This window comes from Camellia sinensis, chromosome 14 (genome assembly GCF_055761805.1).
Source record: "Camellia sinensis isolate YWXY chromosome 14, ASM5576180v1, whole genome shotgun sequence".
Classification (NCBI taxonomy): Eukaryota; Viridiplantae; Streptophyta; class Magnoliopsida; order Ericales; family Theaceae; genus Camellia; species Camellia sinensis.
The window spans coordinates 137,350,476-137,375,042 of record NC_138974.1 but is presented as its reverse complement, the minus strand read 5'-3'; the positions used below and the strand labels follow the sequence as shown (position 1 = coordinate 137,375,042).

The 24,567-nt window shown below is 41.7% G+C and overlaps 1 protein-coding gene across 1 annotated transcript; it reads left to right on the top strand.

Moving 5' to 3' along the window:
• The first annotated feature begins 1,235 nt into the window (after positions 1 to 1,235).
• LOC145807328 (uncharacterized) lies at positions 1,236 to 23,884 on the top strand. Its single transcript, XM_082905312.1, has 3 exons — positions 1,236 to 1,318; positions 22,102 to 22,684; positions 23,870 to 23,884. Exons 1-3 carry the CDS (start codon positions 1,236 to 1,238, stop codon positions 23,882 to 23,884), a joined length of 681 nt encoding a protein of 226 aa, XP_082761438.1.
• Positions 23,885 to 24,567: the final 683 nt, after the last annotated feature.

Here is a 24,567-nt window from a genome sequence, read left to right as displayed (position 1 = left end):
ACTGTTTATATATATATATATATATGTAGGTGTCTAGGCACCGGATCTAAGTAAGGAGCATTGGGTTAAACTCCCTTTTTGTCAAGCCAACTAACATGCCTCACTGCGAGGTTCCAAGTGTGTTCAAGCTTAGGCTTTTTGGGGTGTCTCAGTTCACCCTTCTGTCTTTGTTTTGTAATACTGTATAGACTTGTACTATACTATTATGGTGGGGATTTGGTCCCTAACTTGAATGATTGTATATGTACGTATATACTGTTTTGGTTCTGAATGTGTGTATGTATGAAAAGTCTTTTTGCATACAGACTGTCACAGCTCATTGGACATCTTTTATTACTATTTTGGCTTCCGCCAGTCCCTATACTCTGTATTACTGTTATTACTGTTAAGCAGGCCTTCGGTAATCACGGATTACTGGCCAATTATGGTGCTAAACTCATAGGGGCGGGTTTGGGTCGTGACACGCCTTCATGTATTTCGAATAAAAATGCCTCGACCTTACTGGGATGGACACACTTCAAGTAAGGTCCTGTGAAGGATTTTTTGTACAATGCTAGTGATGGAGAGAGCCAAAATCACTGTGATTTTGCTCTAACTTTGTCGGCTTTTTTTTTTTTCCAAGTAAGATGCCATCTTTTAAAAATACTATGATGGGGTTCATCCAAGAAGGGCCCAGCTCGGCACAACACACTTTGGCTACTTTGGGTTCTTCAATACTTGGTCTGGGTAGGAAGTCAATCAGCAATGGGTGTAGGGTAGATGTATCTGCCATTGACCCAAAATCGGCCAGCTTATCTGCTTTACTGTTTTCCTCTCGGCCGATTTGCTCTATCTGGACTACTTCAAACTTCATGATTTCCTTTCTGACCAAGTCTTGGTATTTAGCCATCTTATCATCCTTTACCTCGTAGTCGCCTGAAATCTGGTTGACTACCAGTTGGGAGTCACTGTACACCATCAACTCGGTGGCCTTCATGAGAAGTGTTGATTTCAAACCTGCAAGCAAAGCTTCATACTCCGCCTCATTGTTGGATGTTGGAAAGCCAAGGTTGACTGCCTGTTCAATTATTGGGCCATCCGGTGAGATGAGGACTATGCCAAGTCTTGCACCGTGCCTGTTGGATGCTTCATCCACGAAGAGTTTCCACATCTCTCCGACGAATAGCTTCCAGTAAATTGAGGGATCAGATGATGTCTTGGGGTCAGGGGCATTGCTGATGCCATCTTCCAGGTTAATGTCTGCCATTGGGCTTCGATCCTCACTGTCTGACTATCTCAGGATTTTACTTTTGGATGAGTCTTTGCTGGCAATGCTACGGTTTGTTCCTTCTTCCCATTCTTCAGGGCTGAATGGCTTACTGTTTAGTTGATCGTCCTACTTTGGGGGATGCGCCATTCCTGCGGCTCTGTCCCCTATTCTTTTGGTTGCTTCGATCAAATCGATTGGGTAAACATGATGACTTCTTGGTGCGAACTCGGCCACGAAGTCCACCAAAGCTTGGGCCCTTATCACGGTTCTTGGTTAAAACTTAATGTCAAACTGCCCCAACTCCACTACCCACTTCAAAATTCGTCCAGAAAAATCTGCCCTCTCAAACAAGGCTTTTAAGGGGAAAATTGTTAAGACAACCGCGGTGTGGGCATGGAAGTAGTGCAGCAACTTTCTTGACGCCATTATCAAAGCTAAGGCATGCTTTTCCAACGGCAGGTACCTTGTTTTAGCACCCAGCAATGTCTTGCTCACATAAAAGATAGGCAGGTGTTGTATTCCTTCAGCTTTTACTAACACCGCACTAACTGCATACTGGGAAACTGCTAAGTACAAAAAGAGCTCCTCTCCTGGTACTAGGGTTACTAACAATAGAGGAGAGGTCATGTATTCTTTCAAGCTTTCCAAGGCGTGGTCGCACGCTTTATCCCATTTAAACTTGGCCTTCAACGCCTGGAAGAATGGTCGACACCTGTCTGACAACCGACTTATGAGCCGGTTGAGCGTAGCTACTAGGTCGGTGAGATGCTGCACCTCTTTGACTGTGTTGGGCTTCTCGAGATCTTGGATTGCTTTGATCTGAGAGGGATAAGCTTCTATACCCCGGTTGGTCACTAGAAAGCCTAGGAATTTTCCTGACCCTACGCTGAATGCGCACTTAGATGCGTTTAGACGCAACTTGTGGGACTTCAAAATTTGAAACATTTCATCTAGGCCCCTGAGATAGTCCCTCTCATCTCTGCTTTTGACCACCATATCATCTATGTAAGCCTCCATTGTTCTTCCTAACAATGGTTCAAACATCTTGGTGATCATCCGTTGGAATGTAGCCCCTACGTTCTTTAGGCCAAAAGGCATGACCTTGTAACAATATAATCCCCGGGTGTTGTAAATGACGTGACCTCCTGATCCGGTTCATACATAGTGATCTGATGGTAACCATGATACGCATCAAGAAAGCTAAGTCGGTTATGCCCTGCTGTTAGGTCCACCAGTTGGTCTATTCGTGGTAGGGGAAAGCTATCCTTTGGGCATGCTTTTTTGAATATTTTGTAGTCCACGCAAACGGGCCATTTTCCATTCTTTTTTGGTACCACTACAGTGTTAGAAATCCACTAGGGATGGTGTACTTCTCTGATTGCTCCTACCTCCAGCAAGTTTCCCTCTTCCTTCGCCACTATCTCTGCGTGGTGGAGTGCCGATCGACGAGTTCGTTGTATAAATGGTCTGGCAGTTAGATGGACATTAAGTTGATGGAAAATGAAATTAGGGTCAATGCCAGGCATGTCATACGGCGTCCAGGCGAACACTTCGATGTTGGAGGTCAAAAATTCCATGATCTCTATTCTCTCGATGCTAGACAGAGATGCGCCGAGCAAAAAGAACTTTTCTGGGTTCTTTTCATCTATCCTTACCTCTACCAAGTTTTCTACTGCCTTCTGTTCGGCTGTTTTGCCTACGTTTGTGAACAATTCGTTGCTTTCTGGCTCTTCTACCATCTGTACAAACTCTTTTGCAGCCCGACTGCCATTTACTGTGACAAAGCACTGTTTTGACATGATTTGGTCCCCTAAGACTTCTTCAATCACTCCAGTTGCATTGGGAAACCATAATACCTGATGGTAGGTTGATGCTATCGATCGCATGGCGTGTAGCCATGCTGTTCCCAAAATTATGTTGTAAGTGAAAGGGATTTTCAATACCCAAAATTTCCCCTGTTTCGTCATCGTTCCTGCCTTGACCGACAGAATTATCTTGCCCACCAGCTATTTTGGGGAGATGTTGCGGGTGCCAAGTCTCTGTCCTCCAATTTTAGTTGCTTGAAGGTCTCGTAGTACATTATCTCGCAGGAGCTCCCTTGGTCAATTAGGATCCGTTTGATGTCGAAGTCCTTGACACTCAAAGTAACCACCAATGCGTTGTTGTGAGGGCATTGTAACCTTGCTAAGTCCTTGTCAGAAAAGGAGATGACATTCATTGCCTTTGTTTTTTCCCTTTTGAAGATAGGTTGTGCACTTAGTACCTCTCTCAAGTGCTCAGCCTTTTTGAACATCCCTCTGAGCTCACATACCTGCTCAGCGATCCCATGTATCACATTGATTATACCTTGGGGTGGACCATTGACCGGCATCCCCGTTCAGCTTGTTGCGGTCCTGAGGGGCCGGCTGTGTTCCCCCCTTTATATACTGGTCGAAGTGACCAGCGGCCACTTACTCCTCTAGATGTTGCCTCAATGGTGTACAATTTTCAGTTCGGTGCCCCTTTTCATCATGGAAGGTGCAACAGTACCTCTCATTGTAGCCCTTTTGTGCTTCTCCTAACTTGGCTGGCCGCCGAACGAAGGATTCGTCACGTATCTCGCTAAGAATCTGGTAGATAGGTTTGTTTTCAGGCATCTATCTTTCAACTTCCACAGATGGCGCCAATTATACGAGCACGAAATAATCTTCTTGTATAATCCTGTTGATCAAGTTTGCACTCTTCAAAACGTCGTCGCTTTACTACCTGAAAACACAAACGTGAGGTAGTCGGCGAGTGTGTGCCGGAAACCTCTCCGATGCCTAAGTCAGCAAATAGACAATAGACAAAACCTTTGTATATTTGAAAGTCAAAATTGTGATACCTGTACATAGGTCCTGTCATGAGTCTTTATAGATTCCGCTTGGCACAATCCTAGTAGGACTTCAACTCTTTTTAGCAGAGTCCTCCTAGGAACCACACTCCCAAGGATAATGCCTATCATGATAATAGCATGGTTGTGCCCTACGCCAGACTCAATCGTGCTCACACAGCTCGGTGCTACTTTAGGCAACACCGTAAGTCATTACTTATTTACATGATGCCCTGTAGAGCTATCATACACCTCGGTCCTCTTTGTTGGCTCGTCTGCCTCGCCCATTCTTGTTTGGTTGTTCTTCTTACCCGACCGTGTTTACCTTTGCCGCAGGCTTTCTGTCTGACATCGCTGTTGTGCCAGCTTTTGCTTTGGTGCCTACGACACCTTCTTCTACTCGGATGTGCGGATGCACTCTTTCCATTAGGGCCTCCATTGTGAGGGGTGGATTTATTGTCATTGAATCCCTCGATTTATTGCCAGTTGGTAAACCTCGCTTGTACTGTGCGATAGCTAGGTTTGTGGGGCAATCTCCAATCTGATTAAAAGTCTCCCAATACTGGTTATTGTAAGATCTCAATGTTTCCTTCTCGCCCATATCAATGAAGAAAAGTTGTTCAATCTCTACAGGCGTCTTGGTGTTTGTTCTGAATCTGGTCACAAATGCCTCTGCTAGTTGCGGCCATGAAGCTATGCTACCTTCTAGCAACCTTTCAAACCATGATAGACTCAGGTCACCAAGGCTGGAAGGAAATAGGATACACATTAGAGCCTCGTTTCGCTAATACACCGCCATAACCTGGTGGAAATGGCTCAAGTGCATGTAGGGGTCTGACTTTCCTTCATAAATAGTGAATTTGGGGTGGTGGAAGTCGGAGGGTAATGGTGCGTTCTCTATCGCCAGAACGAACGGCGAGCTTTGTAACCTTGCTAACGCTTTATCTGCCGATTCATAGGCAAGGCGCGGCTCTGGCATTCCTACCTCGACACTCCCATGTGTTCTGGGAGCTAACCGTTGTAGTCCGGAGACTCTGCGGGGGTCGTGAGCCTGAGTGTCTTCTCTCTTTCGAGCCCTCTCCTCAAGTACTATCGGCAGGTCCTCCGACCTAGGCAACTCCATGTGCCTAGATATCGTTTGGTGTGAATGCGTGGGCAGGCTTCGGGCAGCCCACAGGTCGCGAGCCAATTCTACATTCCTATCAATGTGCATGTTAACATGTCAATGTGAATATTCACATTGTCAACGGGCCGGGCCAGGCCTACCCCGGGCTGCGAGCAAGCTTCGGGCAGCGGGCAAATTTTACACTCCTATCAATGTTAATGTTAACATGTCAATGTGAATATTCACAATGTCACAGGCCGGGCTGCGGTCGGGCTTCGGGCCAATATTACACTCTTATCAATGTGAATGTTAACATGTCAATGTGAATATTCACATTGTCAACGGGCCGGGTCGGGCCCGCCCTGGGCCGCTGGCCAATTTTATACTCTTATCAATGTGAATGTTAACATGTCAATGTGAATATTCACATTGTTAACAGGCAGGGCCGAGCCCGCCCCGGGCCGCCCACGGGCTGTGGGCAGGTTTCGGGCAGCCACGGGGTGCGGGCTAATTTTACACTCCTATCAATGTGAATGTTAACATGTCAATGTGAATATACACTCCTATCAATGTGAATGTTAACATGTCAATGTGAATATTCACATTGTCAACGGGCCGGGCCGGGCCCACCCCGGGCCGCCGGGGGGGCTTTTGGCCGCCTATGGGCCGTGGGCCAATTTTATACTCTTATCAATGTGAATGTTAACATGTCAATGTGAATATTCACATTGTCAACGGGCTAGACCGGGCCCTCCTCGGGCCGCCGGCCGGTTTCGCGCCGCCACAGGACGCGGGCCAATTTTACACTCCTATTAATGTGAATGTTAACATGTCAATGTGAATATTCACATTGTTAACGGGCCAGGCCCGTCCCGGCTCGCGGGCAGGTTTCGGGCCGCCCACGGGCCAATTTTACATTCCTACCAATGTGAATTTTAAAATATGAATGTTCACATCATAAAATTGCTAGCCGTTCAAAAAATATTTATAAGGGTATCAAAATTAAATATAAGGGCATAAGTGTCCAAGAAAATAGTGTAAATCAAGAAAAATGACTTTATAGAATAAAATTATACATACATGGGACTAAATTGGTTAAAAGCTTCCTTCATGGATTTCTTGGATTAAAACACTTTTAAATGGGATTTATCAATACAAATCCATTGTTTATAAAATTAAAAAAATTAATATGAAATATTAAAATTCTCATAAAATTCCTTACTAAAAAATTCCTTTTTCCTTATATAATATATAGATTCAGACCTTTTGCATTATTGGTGTGGAGTCCACATGAATTAATATAAGACCCACATTAATAAGAAGTGTAAATGCATTGTGTGACAGATATTTCATATACGAATAGAGGGGGCAAATTGGAACAAGGGGGTGGGATATTTATTTGAACACTTCACGTCCAGTTCAACAAGATTATGACTTGTTAATGATATAAATACGTTTGCAGTATTGATTAGGCACAAATATTGATTAAACAATCTCATTTCATGGTGAGGCAAGGAATAGGTTGTGAGTTTATGAGTAGCAGTCGAAGGAGAGTTTGTTAACTTTTCGAGTCTCTCACAATGTGTTTTATTTTTTGTAATTTTAATTTTATGTTTCTAATAAAAAACTTACTTTGCCGATAAAAAAAAAAAAATAGAAAAGCAATTTCATTTCATATATCACAATTTTATAATTTTTACTTTTTCATTTTCTTTTAAATAAAAAATATCCACAAAGGTGATATAGACCATCTACTTTAAAATAAAATATCCACAAAGGTGATATTTATTTATCAAAATGACATTGTCATATCATTTTTGGATGTTTATAGTATTAATTTTATGTATGAATAACCATTTCCAAATCTACCTCACCATCCTACAATTAAAAAGAAATCCCACATGTGCATCAAAATAAAAGAAAGAGGGCTGTTTCATAGCATTGTAGTAGTATTTTATCAATTTTATTAAATTTTTTTATATCTCATTATTTTTTAAATATAATGATCTTACACATATATAATATTTGTTGTATGAAAATACACATAAAATGATAAAATAAATCCCATGATAAATATTATTTCTCTAAAAGATAATTAAAAAGCAAAGAAAAAGAAATTATAGATGAAATTAATCCTTTCGAACAAAACAAATTAGAAGAGCAAAGAAAAAGATACAGATACATATAAATTTTATTGCCAAAAACAAACAAAAATCAACTTTTTTGCAGCCACCCACCAGGAAAGGCCATGGCCAAGGTCGGGCCCAAATCGAGCGAGGATTTATTAGAAAGAAAAAGTATCGTGAAAAGAATATTTTACTATAACGCGTAAATGAAACTATAGGTTTGGGTTACATTATATAAATATATTTTTTATTTTTTTTAAAGTTATATTATTCTTTTATTTTTTTTACATCTTTTTATAAAATATTAAAAAATACATTCTAAATAATCCCATAATATTACATGAAATGATAGGAGCCAGAGCCTTCTATTATTAGATGATGTAATGAATTTTTTTTTATTATAATCCTATAAAGGATAGGATTTGAAAATATAATTTGACTCTTGATTTTGACAGAAATTTCAGGGGGTAAATTGGTCCGCTTGTTGCCATTTTTCAAAGAACATAAAATTGTAGTTACAAGTTAGAAAATGTTCAGCTACCTCCGTCACAATTGTTTGTCTATTTTCATTTTTCCATATATCTTAAAAAATTATCTTGTAATTTATTTTTTTGAAAAATTTGTAATTCAGTGGAAGTTTGCAAAAAAATAAAAAATAATTCAAATTAGTGGTGTACTTTATTAATTTTTTAATAATTAAAATCATAATTTTTTTTTTTATGAATTTGCAAATATTTTGGGATGACACTACTAATTTGCAATTTTCCCTTCTTTTTTCAATGATTTTGAAACTATAAAAATTAGTTGACAGCTTTTAACTTGTGGAAAATAATTTGAATATTTTTTTTACAAAAAATATTATTTATTGACCTAATTAAAAAGCATGATTGCCGAAAATACCTGCATGAACCGTGCGACCGTTGAGAACACCTGCATGTGGGAGCTCTATATTAGAAACTCAATATGAGTCAGCATAGAGACATCAACCCAAAATGAACAGAAATAGTGTCTCATGTACCCAGACACATCTAGCTACAACGGTCCAAAAATATCTCTAACCCCTCAAAGAGAATGTTTGACCCTCTTAGGTCCCGTATTATATTCACACCCAATCAGCATCCCATAGAGAGCGATGTGAGTTGTCAATAGTGAATATAAAGCAGAGATGTAGAACTAGATGATCTTCCCTTCACCCTTATATCATTTAATTCAAAATTAACCGCTTTCCCAGTAATGTCCCTTAAAGCCGAATCATACATGGCCGCAGGCAACATACCAAAGTAGCTAAACATCAACTCCTCATCTTATGACATAGTCAAAGGTCACAAAAGGCACAAAGTGAAGTCATTTAGGAAAAAATGACTTTTAGGACTCACACGGTGAAGAAGTAGAGATCCATTCTCTCATCTCGCTAACGGGTCGATAAGCACATGTAGTATTGTAGACTCGACTTCCTTCGCGCCCCTTTTCGGAGAGCTTGAATTGGTCCTACAGTTTAGACTCCTGTCACGGTTCTGAATCTAGACTCACAAGTGCAATGTGAAACTGATAATCACCAAAGAGTCCAATCCGACAAATCATTTTGAAAAATCGATTTTGAATCAAATAATGCCAAAACTAGACTGCTTTGCTAGATTACAAAGTCGCCACGTAAATATTTTGTTTTTGGGAAATTTAGGAAACCCTGACTTGTGCCAAAGGCCACGTGTCCGTCATCACCAAAGTTGCCTCGGCTTGGGAACTTGGATACGAGAGGGGAAGGTCCTGAAATGAGCACCCCCACTCGCCCGATCAAAGATCGGCCTCTACTAAGCATGATATGTTGTTTTATAAACACATGTGTTTTTATTCAGGTTATTAGCTAACTTTACTATGTGATGCACACACAAGTATAGACTAAGTCGCAAGACTTGGAACAAATCAACTCATGTTTATTTTCGAAAATGGTTTGAATTTGCCACCCTCAAGTGGGCTGAAAACGCGGATTTGCCATCAAACATGATGGGCTTAAAACATGATTTGCCACTTCGCAAAGTGGACTTAAAACTCACATTTATTGAATTGTTTCAATTCAAGCAATAAAGCCTTCATCCACAGGCATTCATGCAGTTAATGACTTAAGCACATAGCCTAATGGCAAGCATGCGAAACATGGCATTTATGGCAATTACACTCATGCAATATGCTAAAGCGTAAAAGCTTACCGAGTACTCCAAGCCAAAACAAAAACTAGTTAGAAAAATACATGATCCTAACTATACAAGATGCCTAATGCAACACATGCAACATGAAATTAATTGGCTCGGCTACTAATATAGAATATGATACAGTTTGATAACATGCTTTGAAACACGTATTCAAATAAGTGTATGAAATTCAATGCAGTTTGAATGATGCGCCGAGCCTCGGTGCATGCAATACAAATGAATGATGCAAACATGCAAGCATAAGCTATGCTAATCGAGACATGATCCCTAATCTAACCATCAAAAGCAGATAAATAAAAGGGAGAAAGACGTGGGGTTGGAAGACACGCACACATGCACAAACGCACACTTATTACAACATTGTGCCCTCGCGAAGGAGGGTCCGAATAAATAAGCTAACTAGCTACGCTAATTAAGCTAATTATTACAAAACAACTAATTAACTAACTTAGCTAATTAATTACAAACCGAATTAATTAATTAAACACTTAACTAATTAATTACAAAACGACTAAGCTAATGAACTAATTAGCTAAACAATTTAAATGAAAGGCCTCGGGAAGCGAGGGATGCTTGCATGCTCGGTTTGCTTCCTCCCGGAAATCCACCGCCTTGCCTTTGGATGCCTCTGTTTGCACCTGTTTGATCTCTGAAAATTGTGCCAACTCCTAGAATGCCTCTGCTCCAACTCAGGAACATACTGATGCAAAATTCATTTCTGGCCGGTCAGCTACCAATGGAGGCTGGCGGCTACCATTGGTGGCTAGTCGGCCGCTACAACTGGCCGGTCGGTTACTGATTTCCTGGATTTCCCTTTTTGCTGCAACAGAGAGCAAACAGAGGAAAAACAGTGTATTCCAAGGAATATATGTGCGTACTTCTACCCTCCTTATCATTTCTCAAGCTCAAAGGAGTGTTGTAACGCCCTCAAAATAATACATAAAACCCCACATTCTTGACATGCATTGATATAAGAGAAATAAACAATTTTCCATTCACCAAAGTAGTCCTTACAAATGTATTACATGTTGACAACAAAAGTAAATGCCCAACGGCTTACAACTTTCTAAGGGCCTGAATTTACATGTAATACAATAAAAGAAAACAAAACAACAAAAAGTGTCTTCAACTCCCAAAACCTTCCAAGCTATGTTCTTGGAGGTGGCATATCACCTGGACCTAAAAATGATGTCCCATATAGGGTGAGCCACAGCCTAGTAGAGATATACTAAACCAAATATAAGTAATGACTAAAACAATAGCATTAGATAGATGGTTAACACTTATAAACCAATTATATCACAATACAGTTCCATGACACTTGTGTCCATGTTACATTCCATTTTCCTTTACCTATCCAAATCATTTCATATACATGGCTCAGAACCTGGCCAAACAATTCAATAAGACTATAACTCATATACTAACACTTCCATATTTCACAATAGATACACATATTTGCTGTATCAATATCATATTAAAACACTTCCATACTTCACAATAGATACACATATTTGCTGTATCAATACTTCAATTTATTACACATATTTACTGTATTAATGGAGTCCATTTCCTATCTCCTCCCAAACAGGTTTGAGAGTTCATCCCCTATCTTCCCTCACACCATGGAGTACATCCCCTATCTCCTCCCAAACAGGTTTGAGAGTTCATCCCCTATCTTCCCTCACACCATGGAGTACATCCCCTATCTCCTTCCACACAATACACATATTCTAAGTATATAAACAATTATCATATACAGGGATCACTCAATACACAAATTTAATGTATTATTCCAACCGTCATATTCAATGACATATTCAATGTGATTAGTTTCAGTTTTCCCTAATCAACATACAGTGTCTACAACAATCAAGACTATCCTCCACCGATAGTCCAAAGCAGTTATTTCTAAACTAAAAGTAAATGCATTAAATAGATATAATATCAACTTACTCCATAGGTGAGTGATTAATTTATTCAACTACACCATTCAATCCCATAATTTCCCAATTTCATTAATCTCAACTCAATTCCATATTTCCACATTTTTCCAAAATTAATTATACAAATTAATTTAGTTCATAATTAGGGCATTTTTCCCCCTTTATCACATTTCAACCCAAAGGCTCAAATTCAACAATAAAACAACATTAATTCCATTTTTGTTGGTCTCAAACACCCATAGGATTTAACATTTTGAAAACCCCATTTTTTATAAATTACAAATCAAACCCTAACCTTTCCAAAAATTACCTAACAACCCCAACATATCAAAATGCCCAAAATTTATGACAAAACTCATAAGATGGAGTAGGGTATCCCTACCTCGAAATTAGAAGCCCAAAGGAGAAGATGGTGAACACCCGAAATGCTCTAAATCCACAACTTTTCCGATTAAAACAAAGCCCAAGCCACCCTCTATCTTTCTTACAAAGGACTTAGGGTAGAAACACACTAAAACTAGATGAACCCCTAGAGAGAGAGAGAGAGAGAGAGAGAGCTCGGATCTAGGGTTTGCAAAACAAAAGAGATGAAAAAGTGAAGTGTTTACTCATTGCTGTCTACTGATATAACACAGGCTCGCTCGAGCGAAGGATTGGTCGCTCGAGCGACCAGACACAAAGAACTCTCGCTCGAGCGTAGAAAGCCTCGCTCGAGCCAACAATGCGAAGCTTCAAGTCTGCAACCCAGAAGCACGCTCGAGTAACAAAATGCTCGCTCAAGCGACGAAACCCAAAACATACACCTCGCTCGCTCGAGCGAAGAATTGCAACCTTCAGGTCCAGAACCAGACGCAAACGCAAGCTCGAGCAAAGGACTTCTTGCTCGAGCCACCAGATACAAAACTCAACTCTCGCTCGAACGAAGGAACCTTGGCTCGAGCAAAGGATCTAAAACACAGATCTCGCTCGAGCGACAAAAGGCTCGCTTGAGCGAAGGACCAAAATTCTGGACAGCAACCATTTGCTCCCAATCACACCCAACCTGTAACAAACCTGCCCGACACATCCTATAACTCAAAAATAAGGAATCAAATGATGACATCAAGATATATACAACAACAAGCTCCACGGAACCTAAGTCCGGATACAACAACCAAATAGGGAAAGACTGGGATCGCTATAAGTGTAGCTCTTAGCTCTCAAGCCATCAACCAAGCATTTTCAATGCATGATGGCTAGAGAACCAAGCTTGTACAAGTTAATGAATGCACAAATAAGACTTGAAAGACCACCACCCCATCATGCATGATCAAGGGTGGCGGTGACCAAGAAAAATGACACGTTTCATCACTTTGAGTATGAAACGTCCCACTTTTCTTGTGTTTGGATTAACGTTCGATCCAAACACAAGCAATGCAACACAACATGCTTAACTTGCTCAAGTTTTACTTGTCATGTTTTATTTACTCATTTTAATTACTGATTAGTCCTTTAATCGATTAGGTCCAAGGTGATTGTCCTCTAATGGAAAGAGAGCTTGAACCACAAGTGCCTTGAGCATGAAAGAGGCATCACGCTATTGGTTAGTAGAAACCCTCAAGAGAGGATTAAAACCATTAGGCATGGGGTTCTCAATTCCACACTCAAGCCAACAAGAGGCTCAAAGCCACTTTCAAAACAATGTAAAGAGTGAAGAATAGAGGGAGGTTGCAGATATTTCAGTGCTAAAATGACATGCAAAATGACAGTAAATCATGCAAGCAACAAATGGAAGTCATGTTAAAAAGTTTAACTCACTAAGCTACTGAAGATCACAACACTATAGCCATGCAATACAAGCCTCGAAGGGCCAAACCAACTCAAAACAGAATTAAAATATGCCAAAACAGTGGCTAAAACTTGCTGAGATTAAGGCACAAAAGGCTAGAAAAATATGCTCACATGTTAGCTTGCAAACAAGACTCAAGACACAACTCTCAAAAGCAGTGAAAGAGTGAAACAAATGAGCATGTGACAGAGCTATATACACTGAAATTACATGTTAAAAGACACTACAACATGCAATCATTCCAAGCAAAACATGTTTAGAGGGCTAGAATGCTAAGCTAGTGAAGCTATTTGCACTACAACTATGCAAAACAAGGCTCATATGACCAAGACAGCCCAAAATAGAGCTAAAACCAGTCAAAACAGTAGCTAAAACATGCTTAAATTAAGCTAAGTTAAACCACAAAAACATGCTACCATAGGATGCTAACTAGGCATGCAAGTGAGACACAAGGAGGGGAGGCCAACCCCTTCATTTTTGGACTTCAAAACATGCTTTTTACCACTGAAATAACTCTGAACTTCAGTGGTTTAAAGGCCCAAAAAGTTTGATTTTAATATGCTAGAAGATGGTGCAAAGACTCATAGAAATAAACAACAAGAAGGGTAGATAACCCCTTGGCACAAAATAGCTTCAAACTACCATATTAAGCTTCAAAAATCAGAGATTTTTGTAGTTGAAAACTAGGCCAAAAACAGTATAAAAGGATAGCTAAACAAGTGGTTAAAACCAAGCTTACAAGGTAAGACTCATACCTCTTGAAGCTCAGCACAAAATAGGCACAATTCTGAGCTAAAACCACCTTTAGGAGCTCAAACTAAGCCTCAAAGAACCTCGCTCCAAGATGAGGATGTTTGGTCAAGGGTCTAGTGTGCAAATGTGTAGAGAATTCTAACTATCAAGCATAAAACAAGAGGAGAGAGAGAGAAATTTGCTCAAAATTGTGTAACCCTCCAAAATGGGGGAGAGACCCCCCCCGTATATAGAAAATCAAGCTAAAGGCTTGTATTCATCCCTCTATACACGTGTATGGAGATGAGCATCAGTGAACAACAGCTGTCACAGCTGGCAAATAAATATCTGAAAAAGGAGAAAAATGGCCGTCGACCATCATCAATAGCCGACCGGCAATCAATGTAGCCGACCGGCCATAAACATAGCAAACCGGCGACCACTGGTGGCCGACAGGCCACTCTCTCCTCCAGAAGTGAATGTCACGACCCCATTCCGCCCCTAATAGAATGGTGCCATAATGGCCAGTAATCTGAGATTACCAAAGGCCAACTTACAAAGTCACACACAATCAGAGTATACATATGGGGCTTACATGTGCGGAAGCAATAAATTTAAATCTAAATAGTCTATAAGAGTTGTGCATAAATCAAATGAAATGACATATATTTTAACATGGTGTACAACTTTGATAAAATAAGTACATGTTACATCTTAATCAACAGGCTTCTCAAGCCGACATATACAAAAGAAATGAATTACAAAGCTAAGAAGCATAATCTTCAAAATGCTAGCAAAACATGAATCCAAAACAATTTACAAGTAACATCTAGGCATCATCGCCTTCTTGCTCGTCACCTACATATATATAAAGGGGAGGGTAAGCTTGGATACTCAGTGAATGATATAATTAATAAAGGTTTGAATGAATGATATCCAAGATCTTTATCAAAACAATACATAGCATATCTTGTACAAAATCAAGGGATGAACCAAGTTCATCTATCAAGTCTTTCAAAGCTTTGAGGGATGCTTACTAGCATCAATATAATACAAGGGATGACATTCCTGACAAAACAAGGGAATAATCTACCCGGAATCGATTAGACAAACCCACCCGTACAAGACCATTGGTGGCAAGAGAGATATCTCAAATAAGGGTACTAGTTGCATTATAGTTCCCTAGCACTAAGGACTTTCCGAGAATGTCATCAAAACAAGATAATACTTGATACAAAACTAGGAATAATCATTCATATTTGAACAAACACTTTTCTAAAATGAAACAAGCAAAGCTTTTATCAAAACATTAGAACATAGCCTTATTAAAAATACCACTCACATAGCTCTTCGGGTGCAGGGATTAAGGCAAGAATCCAAGGAAAACATGCTGGGTGTCAAAACACTGTTTTTCTTCTAAGGAAAACATGCTGGAGTAAAAACACTAATTTTCTTCTAGGGAAAACATGCTGAGTACCAACCAGGTCTTGGAATGGATGCACAGAGATGATCTAGGCAAAAGTGGCCTAGTTGGGTGAACTCAGGGGGTCTTGGCCGAGGTTCCACACCTCTTGCCGAGGTATGGTCTCCTAGGCCTAGATGCACATGCAAGGTAGACTAAAGTGCAGGTGATCATGCAAGGTAGGCCAAGGTGAAATACGATGCTTGGCCTAGGTGTGAGATCTAGGCAAGAGTGGGTCTCGGTGACTACACTTAAGGAAATGAAGTCTGGAAAATCTGGATTTCCTCTTGAAGAACATGAAGAACATGAATGCTAAAATCATAACTTGTTATTACAAAATCTGAGATTTCGTGGCATGAGTTCAAAAATATGGACCTGGGTACCCGTAGTTGAAGATCTCTTGGAAATAAACACAAAAACGTGGAACTTGTTTTAAACTCTCGAATCAAAACAAGGCTTTTCTTCAAGAACACATGAACATCATTTTCTCTTTCTAAAACCAACTTCAAATCAATGCATGGCTCATGAATCATGCTAGATCATGCAACGTGATCATATATATACAAAGAACAACTAGAGAAGATTAAGATTCTAACCTTAAAACACGGATCAAACAGTTCAAACTCTAAGGATCAAGCTTGGAAATCTACTTCTCTCTCAAGAACTCTCTTCTTCCTCTTCCTAGAGCTTCTCTCTTTTCTAGGGCAAAGATATATAGCAAATGATATGTTTTCTCAATAGCTTACTGACTTAACCCTCTGCTGGGACACGTGGCAACGTCTGGTTAGGTTTCCTTAAAAGGTAACTGAATGACAAGACAAGAGCATGACAAAGGTTGTACAACAAGTAAGGTGACAAGGGCACTCTGACAAGGCAATGACCTCGGATCAAGACATAGGCTTCGGGCAAGAAGGTTTCGATGATCTCGGCTAGGAAGGATAACACTTGGCCTAGCTGTGCCACACCTCGGTCTAGGTCATACCAGTCCAAGATCAAGATCACTAGGTGCAAGGGTCAAGGATGTTGGATGCCTAGGTGATAACATCTCGGCCTAGATGATACACATCTCGGCCTAGGGGATGCACACCTCGGCCTAGATGATGACATCATAGCCAATACGCCAGGGTGAAGGTGGAGGTTAACCAAAGTGGTTCCAAGATGGTCCTAGGTATAAGAGGTTCAAGGGTGTGACCTAGGCTACACACACCAAGCAAGGAACAAAGCATACAAGAAATACTCAAGTAAATCACATAAGCACAAAACAAGACAAGGACCTTTACTTTAGGCAAAACAAGTCGAAATCCACAAATGCAAGCTTAACAAAACAAAATCATGCAGATGCACATGAACATGGCTAAGACGAGGGTGAGGGTCATTACAGTGAAGCAACAAGCTCTTGGTCCACAACCAAGCACAAAATAGATAAGATTAGAGGCTCCAAGGCAAGGTGCTCAGTCGAGACCTTCAGGAACTCAAAACGAGCACGAGCATGCACAATCATTGGGTGTTGAAACGATGACGTCCAAGTCTTGAGGACGGTAAAAAAATGGGGTGTCTACAAGTATGAATGCATATTTTAGTGGAGTAACTCTTCCAAAGAGTGATGTTAAACTCACACACCATACAAATCTTAATCTAGTCGCTCGGAAGCACGCAAGTCACTTCCTAGCATCTAACTCGAATTCTCTATTTGCTTGCCTCTCAGGCATCAAATGAGATCTCGCTCTGGCTATCCATAACTGGCACATCATGGAAAAGTGGGTACTCTCATATCCATGGTCGGTCTCTAACAAGACCTCATCTTGGTTCCAAACAAGGCGACATAGCTAGTGAATAATTTTATTTTCTCTATTGGCTCCAAATACAATAAGCCACTAGTCTCATCCTTGCTCGCTAGCTAGCGCTAAGGGCGATTGCTCATGTGAGTGAGCCAATCTTGCCTGCTAACATCAATTTATTTATTCTGTGTATGCTAATTCTCAAACCATTGCAAAAAGTAGTAAACATAAATGTGTAATAGAAACAAATATGAATACTAATGGCATAAATATCCCAAAAAATATGAGTTCAACTGAATACACACATATATATCACCACCTACGTAGTCCTAAAGCCCTAATATGAGTAAGATAAACATCTCTAGCAATGGGCTTAGTCAAAGGGTCCGCAACCATGCGACTCGTAGGGATGTGCTCCAGGATCATTTCTTTCTGCGCTACAATATCTCTGATAAAGTTAAACCTCACATTAATGTGTTTGGTTCTCCCGTGGTACTCAGGATCCTTAGCGTAAGCGAGTGCAGCCATGTTGTCACAATGGATAGTCACAGGGTCTGAAGTGTGTGTGACAATATCCAAATGCTGAAGGAATCTCCTCAACCAAACGGCTTCCTGAACGGCAGATGAACAAGCCATAAACTCAGCCTCCATAGTCGATAAAGCGATACAGGATTACTTCTTATTGCTCCAAGAAATAGCACCATCGCTAAGCATGAAAGCATATCTTGAAGTATACCTACGCTCATCTAAGTCTCCTCTTCAGTCAACATCACAATAGCCAACTAGATGTAGATTTGAACTTCGGTAACAAAGTGTGTAATCTGCAGTCCCTCTAAGATATCGTAATATCCTCTTAACCACTTTCCAATGAGCTAGTCCTGGGTTGGATTAGTAACGACTCACCAATCCGACTGCATAACAAATGTCAGGGTGTGTACACATCATAGCATACATCAAGCTTTCAACAACATTTGCATAGGGAGCACGGGCCATCTTTTCATTCTCTTCTAGAGTCTTAGGACCCATATCAAGGCGTAGGCTCTCGCCTTTCGCAACAGGAGTGTCAATGGGTTTGTAGCTCTGCATCTAGAATCGCTCTCGGATAGTCTTAATGTAAGTCTCTTGAGACAAACCGAGAAGTCTCCTAGAGCGATCCCTAAGGATCTTAATACCGAGCACATACCTAGCTTCACCCATGTCTTTCATCTAAAATGTAGAGAACAACCACTTTTTAGTGGCAACAATCATCTTTTTATCATTTCCAGCCAATAATATGTCATCCACATATAATGACAATATCAGAATAATGGCCTTGGACCGCTTAACGTACATACAGTGATTTTCATCGATCATCGTAAACCCATTAAAAACAATGGCTCGATGAAATCTCAAATTCCACTGTCTAGATGATTGCTTTAAGCCATAAATAGATCGTTGAAGCTTGCAAACTTTGCGCTCCTGACCTACTAACACAAAGCCTTCTAGTTGATCCATATAGATCTCTTCATCCAATTCTCCATTGAGAAATGCAGTCTTAACATCCATCGGATATAGCTCTAAGTCCAACTGAGCTACTATGGCCAAAATTAGGCGAATAGAGGCAAACCTCACAACTGGTGAAAAAGTTTCCTCATAGTCCACACCCTCTCGTTGGGTATAACCTTTCGCCACTAGGCGAGCCTTATACTTTTCTACGAAATCATCCGTCTTGCGCTTGATTTTGAGAACCCATTTGTTAATAGTCTTGCTCCCTGGTGGCAAATCAACCAAGTCTCAGACATGATTTTTCGTCATAGACTCTATTTCTTCATCTATTGTAGCACTCCATTGTTTACTAGCAGGGGATGATAGAGCTTCTTTGAGATTCTTAGGCTCCATCTCATCACTCGAAGCAATCATGAATGTTTCCCCTTCAATCTCAAAACGACGACAGAGTATAGCTCCACGTTTGCTTTTATGCAGTTGAGAATCCTTAGAATCCTTATCCATTGGATCTAATTAATGGGCAGGTAGATTGCTCCCATTATCCCTAGGAGCTTGAGGGATTATCTCCTCATTCTCTACTGGGCTACTAGGTGTGCCTTCAAGTAGATTCTCCATCTCATAGAGTTCTACATCTCTAGTTACCTCACCTCTGCTAGGGAAATCCTCTTCTAGGAAATCCACATCTTGTGACTCAATTTCAGTCACACTTCCATTCGGATGCTCCCTAATAAACACATAGCCCTTAGAATGCTCACTATAGTGAATGAAGATACACTTCTTTCCTCTAGAGCCTAACTTCCCAAACTTAAGAGAAGCATTGTGTATGTAAGCTGCTGAACCCCAAGGTCGCAAATTGCCCAAATCAGGCTTTTTGCCAGTCCACATCTCATATGGGGTGGAATGAACTGATTTGGAGGGCACATGGTTAAGGATGTAGGCAGTAGTCAACAAAGCATCTCCCTAATGAGAAATGGGAAGATTAGCTTACGCTATCATAGATCTAACCATGTCAAGCAATGTACAATTCCTTCTCTCTGTTACACCATTTTGTTGTGGAGTCCCAGGAATTGTCAATTGCTTGATAACTCCTTTTTCCTCACAGAGCACTTTAAATTGCTCAGATAGATACTCGCGTCCCCGGTCAGTCCTTAGAGCCTTAATGCTCTTGTCTAATTGATTCTCAACCTTATTAAGATATTGTCTAAAGCAATCTAATGCTTCTGACTTGTGAGAAATCAAATAGACATGGCCAAAACGCGTGCAATCATATATACATGTGATGAAATAAGGGGCTCCATGCCTTGCTCTCACATTCATTGGTCCACATATATCAGAATGAATAAGTTGTAATGGGATAGATGCGCTTTTGGCTTTCCCAAATGGTTTCCTTGTTGCCTTTCCAGCAAGACAGTGCTCACAAGTAGGCAAAGTGACTCTAGCGAGTGGGCCTAAAAGACCTTCTCTAGCCAATCTAGTCATCCTGTCTGGCCCCTATGTGCCCTAATCTAGCATACCATCTCATAGAATCATTATCACAAAAAGATGCAATATTAGAAACAGAGCCATTGACATTTTTATTAAAACTAGAAACATTCACATCCAAAACTAAAAAACCATCTGAAAGATAACCAAAACCATAAAAAATTGTTCCCAAATAAATGCTAACACCATTATTCTCAAAACAAAAGCTAAAACCAAGGCTCATCATGCTAATAACTGAAACTAAGTTTGGTCGAATATCCGGAGCATAAAGAACATCATGAAGATACAAGGTGCGCCCTCGTCGCATTTCCAGCTTGTATGTGCCAATGCCAAGCACCTCCATACTAAACTCGTTTCTTATGTAAACTTTTCTACTCCCAGCAGTTACTTGGCGATACTAAACGAACCCTACTTTGTCCCTCATGATGTGGTCTGTTGCTTCGGAGTCTACAACCCAAAAATGAGGAGAATGAGCAATTAAATGATTGACTAGAAACAAAGCATTGAATGCGAGAAATTAAGTAAGGGAGTACCTTTCTCTGCTCAAGGCAATCCCGAGTGAAGTGTCCTTCTTTGTTACAGTTAAACATGTCAATTTAGCCTTTACATTCTTGCCACCTCTCTTGCCCCTATGCTTGAAATTTCTAGTGCCATTGGGCTTTAGCGCAGCTGCTACTTGCTTCTTAGGAGACTTGACTCAACCACCATAGCAGACCCATCAGACTTAGCCGCCTCAAGGTGCTCAACCTCTAACTCCAAATGACGCGATATGTCTTCGAATATTTTCACACTCTCATTATGCATCATGTTTTGCTTCATCTGCTCCCAAGAATTTGGCAGAGAGCGAATCACAGCTTATACTTGTTGCTCTTGAGTCAAATTGTGCCTAGCAGCTGCAAGCTCATGTATCATGATTAATATGACCCTCAAATGCTACTTCATCAAGTGATGCGCCCTTTTCTAATAGGAGTCAAACTTCATAGTCAGCCCACGTAGCTTTGCCAAAGAGGTAATACCAAACTTTTTCCTGAGAGCTTCCTATATCTCAAATGTAGTTAGAGCATTGGCAATGCTCAAACTCACTAATCAAGTCGTTATGTATACTGCTCAACATAGTAAAGCGCATACACCGATCTTTGTTATGCCTAGTCTGAAAAACTTCAAGATCACGACGATGTTGAGTTGTATTGCCCAACTCAGGCTCAACCATCACTTTTTCAAGTGTGGTCAACACTTCTTGCTCATTGAAGAGGTATTGGATCTTGCGGCGCCATATGTCATAATTGTCGCCATCCAATTTCTCTCCCTTAGTTAAGTCTGCCACCACTGTCTTAGCAGCCATTTCTACATACAGACTAAACAAATGCACAGGGGATATTAATGATAGTTGTTGGGTCTATCCCACATCGACTCGGGAGGGACTCCTCGTCTACCATATAAGCGTACTGGCCCCCTCCATCTGTCAACAGGCCTTTTCCCCTCTTCTAGGGGGAGGAACAAAACCGTGAGGGGGCAAGCTCTTAGCGGCCCAACCCCAAAGCGGACAATATGTTGACACACCGCGAGGGACCAGGCACGTGCATTGGCGCTTATTGGGTCTTCTGGGTCAGTAGGGGTTGGTGGGGATAGAGGGGGCCAGTACGCTTATTGGGACAGGATCTCGCCGATTTCATCTTGGAGTTCACTAAACCTACCCCAACCATGGCCCCTCCACCCCCACCAACCCGTACCAACCCAGAAGACCCTCACCCTTGGACTCTCAACGTCGACGGGTCATCCCGCAAGGAAGGCAGCGGAGCTGGTCTCATCCTCACCGCCCCTGAGGGTGGTTATTTCAAATGTGCTCTCAGTTTCTTGTTCGAGGCCAGCAACAATGAGGCCGAGTATGAGGCATTGATAGCAGGTATCTGCCTAGCCAAGGATATTGGTGTCAGCCACATCCGAGTGTTCAGTGACTCCAAGCTCATTGTCAGACAAATTACGGGGGAATTCGATGCCAAGGAGGACACAATGCGAGCTTACAGGGATGTAGCCCTCCCCCTTGTTCGCCTCTTCAATACCTTCCACATCAAACACATCCCTCGGGCAGAAAACTCCAAGGCCGATGAGATGGCTCAATTAGCCTCTGCAGACCAGTCAAATCTCAACCACGATGTTCGCCTCGAATACCTAACCCACCCTGTCATCTCCCCCGACCAACAAGCGGTCCACTTCCTCCAAAATGAACCTATCCCCTGGGCATCCGACATCTTTCTATTTTTGACAACGGGAGAACTACCAGAGGACAAACAGCAGGCTGCCAAAGTCAGAGGCCGGTTGTCCAATTACATTCTTGTCAATGGTCTTTTGTACAAGAAGGGCTTTTCACGCCCATACCTCAGATGCCTCAATCCTGCTCAGGCGGCTTACGTGATGAGAGAAATCCATGAAGGCGTATGTGGCAATCATTCGGGTAGCAGGTCCCTAGCCCACAAAATACTTCGCACTGGTTATTTCTGGCCCACTCTCAATCAAGATGCGACAGATTTCGTGCTCAAATGTGATAAGTGCCAACGCTTTGCCAACATCCCCCATGCTCCTCCTACAGAATTGATCACACTCTACAGTCCTACCCGTTCGCCAAATGGGGAATCGACCTGGTCGGCCCATTGCCCACTGGCCGGGGCCAAACCCAATTCGCCATTGTCGCCATCGATTACTTCACTAAGTGGGTGGAAGCAGAACCCCATGCCACAATTACCGAGCGTAACACAACCCGATTCATATGGCAGTCGATCGTCTGCAGATTTGGCATTCCTCAAGCCATCGTCTCCGACAACGGTAAACAATTTGACAATGCCAAGTTCAGGAAATTTTGTGCAGAGCTCCAAATCCAGCCATGCTTCTCCTCTCCAGGCCATCCCCAAGCCTATGGCCAAGTTGAGGTCACCAACCGCTCTCTTCTGAAAATCATCAAAACTAAACTGGAAGCTGCTAAGGGACTCTGGGCTGAGGAATTACCGAATGTGCTTTGGGCCTACCGCACTACCGCCCGAACTCCCACCGGGGAGACCCCCTTTCGCTTAACATACGGCGCTGAGGCAATCATCCCAGTGGAAATCGGTCTGCCCACCCCAAGGGTTCTACATCCGGATCCATAACTAACTGAAGAGCTGCGTCGGGTAGACCTAGATCTGATCGAAGAACTCTGAGAAACCACTGCTGTCAAACGGGCCTCCTATCAATAGAAAATGAGAGCACACTACAACCGCAAAGTCAGACCGAGGGACTTCGCCGTGGGGGACCTTGTTTTGCGAGAACTAACTCTTGCCACTAAAAATCTGACCGAGGGCAAACTGGTAGCCAAGTGGGAGGGACCTTACGTCGTAAAAGCCAGACCTCGTCCAGACACTTACCGGCTTCAGGACATGGAAGGCCACTTGAAGCGCTATTTTCAATAAAAGTCCAATTCTTGTATCAATCTTTTGCTGTATTTCTTTTTTGGCCATTTGCACACTTTATTGTTCTCATCCTTCTCTCCTATGATGTAAATTCCTGATCAAATGGGTTACACTTTAATGACGACAAGCTTATATTCCAAATATGTGTATGATTTTTCAAATAACGCTTTGATTGCAGCCTCAGCCAGACTGAGCATAAAAACCTTTGCCAGACCGAGCGTACAAAGCCTCAGCCAGATTGAGCATGACAAGCCTCGGCTAGACCGAGCATACAAAGCCTCAGGCAGACTGAGCATAAAAGCCTCGGCCGGACAGAGCGTACACAACCTCAGCCAGACTGAGCATAAAAGCCTCGGTCAGACCAAGCCTGCTCAGCCTCAGCCAGACCGAGCATGACAAGCCTCAGCCAGACTGAGCACGACAAGCCTCAGCCAGACTGAGCATAAAAGCCTCGGCCAGACCGACCATACAAAGCCTCAGCAAGGCTGAGCATAAAAGCCTTGGTCAAACCGAGCCTACTTAGCCTCAGCCAGACTGAACATGACTAGCCTCAGCCAGACTGAGCATAACAAGCCTCAGCCAGACGGAACATGACTACCCTCAGCCAGACTGAGCATGACTAGCTTCAGCCAGACCGAGCATGACACAGCCTCAGCCAGCCTGAGTTACTTCAAGCCACTGAATTATTTGCTAAGTCAGTTAATCATAGCTTGACCCCAACTGAGCACGCATGCAGAACTCGGTCAAGGCCATTCATGCAGAATTCATGCTTGTGGCATTAGTAGACACACTTGGTCAACATTCCAGGTCCATGCTATTACACCACTCTTCACTTAGTCAAATTCTAAAACTCTTGCAACATGATTTAAAACTCCA